This window comes from Herpailurus yagouaroundi, unplaced genomic scaffold (assembly GCF_014898765.1).
Source record: "Herpailurus yagouaroundi ecotype Mexico unplaced genomic scaffold, PumYag 67440, whole genome shotgun sequence".
NCBI classification, from domain to species: domain Eukaryota; kingdom Metazoa; phylum Chordata; class Mammalia; order Carnivora; family Felidae; genus Herpailurus; species Herpailurus yagouaroundi.
In genome coordinates, this window is record NW_024420251.1 from 1,794,736 (window position 1) to 1,800,097 (window position 5,362).

The 5,362-nt window shown below is 61.5% G+C and overlaps 1 protein-coding gene across 1 annotated transcript; it reads left to right on the plus strand.

The window, feature by feature from the left end:
- EOLA2 (endothelium and lymphocyte associated ASCH domain 2) lies at positions 1 to 4,657 on the plus strand. The gene is given in 4 exon segments (XM_040467361.1): positions 1 to 140; positions 2,676 to 2,958; positions 3,808 to 4,011; positions 4,014 to 4,657. Coding segments are annotated over 3 exon segments (507 nt in total). The 5' UTR covers positions 1 to 140; positions 2,676 to 2,705; the 3' UTR covers positions 4,064 to 4,657.
- Positions 4,658 to 5,362: the final 705 nt, after the last annotated feature.

Genomic DNA, 5,362 nt, shown 5'->3' on the forward strand with positions numbered 1-5,362 from the left:
CACGTAACTGCTTGGCTGCGTGCCTACGGGCTTTCGCCCTGGCGTGCTGCGTACCTCCGTGTGCGTACGTAACTACGTGGGTACGAGCCGGCGTATGCCCCGCAAAAAAAGGAGCGGCAGCGTCTGTGCGGGTGCGTCAGGTGAGGGGCCGCCGGCGCCCGGCACCTGTCAGCGGTTCCTGGTGTCGGGCCGCGGCGATGGCGGGACAGCCACGACGCGGACCGGGCGCTCTGTCCTCTCTCGGTGGGCCGCGTCGTCTCCTCGCCTGGGCGTGGGAGGCGGTCGTCCCAGCGCTGGTGGCCTCGCAGGGTCACGGGAAGCGGACGGTCCCGCCCGGTGGCCGCAGCCGAATCGGCCGAGCGCGCCCGCGGTGGGCGGGGGCGGGGCCGGGGCGGGGAGACCCGCCACGCGCGAAAGGAGCCAGGAAGCCCGTGCGGCTGCGGCCTGCTCGACCCTCGGCGGGACGGTGCCTCTGGGCTGGGGGTTCCCGGACCAGAGGTCTGGAAGCAAGCGCAGAGCGGCCGCGGACACCCTTCCCTGTCCCCTCCTTCCGCCACCGTCACATGCCCGCGACGTACGTGTGCGCGGAGAAACGCGACCATATTTTGCACGGGCACCGGTCCGCACGCAGTCATTCCGGCCCTCCCCGCCTCCCGCTGGGCCCTTAGGGCCGCGACCTCACAGAGGCCACCGGCTGTGCGGGGTTCAGCCGGTTGCCCCTGGCACTCCTCCCGGGGTGGGGGGGGGGGAAGGCTTCCAGGATTTGATTGAGGGGAACTGGACTGTAGGGCCCCCAAATCCTTCCCGTGTGACAGTGTGAGGGCCTGGTGTCCTCTTTCTCCTGTTGGATACGGGTCTGCTAGGCTGTGAGAACACGAGCCACTTACATGAAATGGTTTTCTCTGCTGCCGGCTGGGGCCTTATGTGGTTAGCAGAACCAACCCGTGAGTGAGGTGCAACGTGGAAGGCTGAGAAGTGAAGGAGGGGTGTCAGTCGCGTCAGGGCTGTCCGGCCGTGAGTTCCATGAAGATGGAACAGGCAGGGGGCAGGTCGCTGGTGCCTGCGGCAACCGGTGTGTTCATGGAGGGGGGCGGGCAGTGCAAGGCGAAGAAGTAGAGACTGTGAGTGTAGACCGCTGCTCCTGGGACCTCTGCTATGCAGAGATTTAGACAAGTTGGCAGGTGCTGGAGACACGTGCGAGCTCAGGGGCTGGGGGGGGGGGTCTTTGTCCCTGCAGTGAGGGGCGTACAGGTGTGGCTTTCTGAAAGGGAGACCATCTACTCACAGGGGAGGGGAGTAGAGCTGCCTGAGCAAGAGCAGACGGAGTGAGGTCCTCCAGTGAAGGACTGTGCTTGGCCCAGAGCACAGCTGAGGGCAGGTGGCCGCGCAGCTCAGCCCCAGACAGAGGGAACGCAGGGGGTGTGGTGCCAGGGCGGCAGGACGGTGGGTTGGGAAAGGGGTGATCCCAGGGCCTTATCTTTGAGAGTAGATGTGTTCTCTTAAACGAGAGGAGGGGTTGAGGCCAGGTTTATGTCCTTCGAGAACTGGGAGGAGAGATGATCCAGATTCGGGGTGCTCCTGAGTGCAGCGCAGTGCCCCAGGCCCTGTGATGAGGATGATGATAATGATGAGGGGCGGCCACTGTTTGTGGCTGTCCTGTTAGGTGCCACATGCCGGGCTAGGTGCCCCTGCACCTTGTCCCCGGTCCTCGCGGCCCCGATGGAGACTGGGGCTCCTTGAGGTGCCAGGACCCAGCTGAGGCTCGGGCCGGGGTCGTGCTCCTCCCACTGCACAGCTCTGCCGTGCGCGAGGAGGAGGGACCCCCTCGTCCAGGTGCAAGGACAAGGGGTAGGTGCACTCAGGTCCCCTGCAGTCATGGGCTGTCTCTCTATCCCTCGGCACCTCCTTCTCAGCTATAGAGCGGGGTGACGAAGCGCTGCCTTACTGGGTTATGTGAGGATCGAATCCTGTGATGTGTTGATTGTGCCCGCCCCAGTGCCTGGCATGGAGACGGTGCGTGCGCCCTGGTACCAGTTGTTCCTGCTCAGGTTCCTGGTTTCTCTAGGCCCGGGTCAGGGTCGGGGGGTGTCTGTTGATGGTGGAGAGCAGTGGGGCAGGAAGGGGTCAGAGGAGAGTGGCGCCCAAAGGGGTCGGGAGGAGACAGCTGCCAGGACCATGTGCGATCACAGGGCGCCCCCAGCGCTGAGCTGAGGTCGGATACCAAGGGTTTGCGCTCAGCAGCCCCAGGGTGGCGAAGCCCAGGGTGTCCCTGTCTGTGCTGGGAGAGGGGTAGAGCCAGCTCACTGAGCCGTCCAGCCGAGGGGCCCCTCGCCATCTGTGCTCTCCTGGGGCTCAGTGACCTCCGATGTAGAACTGACCACAGGCTGTCCTGGCCATGCCTTTCTCTAGCTATCCCCGCCCTCCTCTCTGAGGTCCCCAACGACTCCATGTGATGGACACGTCATCCTGACCGCCGGCCCCTTCCTTTGTGCCCGTCAGCTGACCGTGTAGTGACAGAGGAGGAGGAGCCAAGGCTCTCCGTTCCCCCACTGTCCAGGTCAGTGGGGTGTCAGGGCACCCCCGGAGGACCCTGGGGAGAGGTCTTGCCCCCAGGTCATGAGCTTGGAGCGCTGGGCACGATGCCTGTTGACCTTCGTGGTTCTGTGTCTCCGCAGGCCTGGTGAGGCCCAAGGCGCTCTGCGGAGATGAAGTTCGGCTGCCTCTCCTTCCGGCAGCCTTATGCAGGTTTTGTCTTAAACGGGGTCAAGACCCTGGAGACGCGTTGGCGTCCTCTGCTGAGCAGCCACCGGAACCGTACCATCGCCATCCACATTGCTCACAGGGACTGGGAAGACACCGCATGGAGGGAGCTGCTGGCGGAGAGGCTTGGAATGACCCCTGCTCAGATTCAGGCCTTGCTTCTGGAAGGGGAAAAGTATGGCCGTGGCGTGATTGCTGGCAAGTGATGAGAAGCCGCATGCTGCTGAGACACCCCCAAGGGCTACTCCCCAGGACCTTGCTCAGGAGTTTTGTGCCTTGTTCCCTTGTGTGAGCTGCTTGGTGTGGGGGCCGTGGTTTCTTTAAGCAGCACACCTTCGGCGGGGCAGCAGGGGGCCCTGGGACTGGGGATGGGGGGAGTTGCTGAGGTCCCACGACTTCAGGTGAACCCTGCTTCCGCTCTGGGCCTCAGTGCCCGGTTCTGACCTGAGAGACAGGGACAGGTTCCAAGTGTGCATGTGACCTTCGCTCACGGTTGCGCGTGTGTGCCCGTGTGCGTGCGTGCGACAGAGACCGTGGAGGCAGCACGGTGCACACAGTGGGTCGGGGCAGACTCCAGACCCCGGGCTGTTGCCGGGCTTCCTGTGCGATGCCCCACCCCCACTGTCCCTGTATCCTGGGTGAGTCCCCTAAGCCCTCGGTGGGGGAGGTCCCACACGAGCACCTGCCACCTGCTGAAGTGCTCGGGGACCTGAGTGCCTGTTCCGCCCAGCATCTGGGGCCCTTCTGGTCTGACCTCTGCCTGTTGCCCTAAGCTCTCTGGCTGGGGCCAGCCCATTATTTGGGGGTGGTCGTTGAGGACGAGGCCCTCCACTCCGTTTCGCTCCCTCCCTCGGCCTCACCCAGAACTCCCTAAGCAGACTTTGGCGTGTCGGGCATGCTCAGTCCGAGGGGCCCAGTGTACCCGGTGTCCCCTTGGGGAGACCCTCTTGGTCTCTGGTGGTTGTAACTTTGAATAATCATGTTCTCCAACAGGCGGGCCTTGGTTTCTGGAAGGAAAAACCATCGTGTGCTTCTCTTTGTGCTCAGGGCTTGTTGACATTGGGGAAACCGTGCAGTGCCCAGAGGACTTAGCTCCTGATGAGGTTGTGGCGCTGGAGAATCAAGCTGTACTGACCAGCCTGAAGCAGAAGTACCTCACCGTGCTTTCAAACCCCAGGTGGTTACTGGAGCCCATACCCAGGAAAGGCGGAAAGGATATCTTCCAGGTAGACATCCCAGAGCACCTGATGCCCTTGGGGCAGGACGCCTGGCGAGTGCGGAAGGTTACCGAGAAACCGGCTAAGTCGTGACCCATCGACTGACTGTCATGCCGCAGACCTACAAGCCAGGTTCAGTCTGAATCGGCCCTGCCACTGTGTGCTGTTCGTGGAAACAGGTCTCTCCACTCAGATGCAGGGGACAGGGCAGCGGGACTTTCCTCGTGAGATGCCTGTCTGGGCTGGCCGGCAGTCTCCAGGACTTCGACGTTCGGGATAAAGGGGAAGCGGCCAGTAAATGTCTTGGTGCCGCCACTACTTGAGTCCTTCTGACTTCCGGGTCGTACAAAGACATAGGTCTGAAGACGACCGGTTTGTGTTTCCTCCTCTCGTTGTTCTGCTCAGAACTCATAGGACGTTTGAACAGCATCCAGGGGACCTTGTGGGAAGGCTAGGAGCGGGCGCTAAAGGGGTGTGCAGGGGTGGCCAGCCACGGGTGCCCCCGTTCACCATGACGACAGCATCAGACTGAGACACAGCATCCGTCTGTTCTTACAAATGACTCTTGCTCTGTTGTCAAAGCGTCCCTTGGCCCATGAAGTATGCGTGTTCGACACATCCCACAGCTAGCTACTTCATGGCCAAAGGAAGGATCCTAAATACAGCACCGATGGGAAAATAATTAAGTCGTGTTGTGTATTCTGTGGGAAATCTTTTGTTGTCGTTGTGTGCTTTCTTAGCAAAGTTTCTGGTGGTCCTTACCGATGGGGAAGATGGGCTGTCCCTCCCCCCAACCCCCAGGCATTGACTAGAATGGCCCGTCTCTTCTGAGCAACAAGAAAGTAGCCCCACGTCCCTTGGCAGATGGGGTGGCCCTGCTTTTAGGTGGGCCTCTTTGGCAGGCCCCTGGCTCTTGGGCTAGAGGCGCTCAGCTGCTGATCAGAAACTTCCCGGCCTCACAGGGGCACCCGTGAGGAAAAGCCCTCCTGTTTCAAACACACGAATGATACGAGGTGACACCCCCAAGGTCAGGAGTGAGGCAGTTCTGTCTCCTGACCCGCGGGCGAGGCTCAGGGGACCAGATCTTCCTGGGCTTGCCTCCTCCACGCTCCCTAGCCAGGTCCTTGGCCGAGGCTGCAAAGACGCTGCCGCTTCGAAGGACAGAGGACAGTAGGGGGCCAGAACCTGTCTCAGGCCAGGATTCCCAGCCTCCCCGGGCTTATCGCATAAGGTGTGTGTAGCATCATACGTGAGAAAGAACACAGATTCGCCGTTCTAGTCAGACTTTATTTACTCCCGCGGAGTTGTGTTTGTTTCCATTAAAGCCGAAAATAGATTGACGGTTACAGTGGTGAGTTTTTAGCTGTCATCAGTGGCCTGTGAGC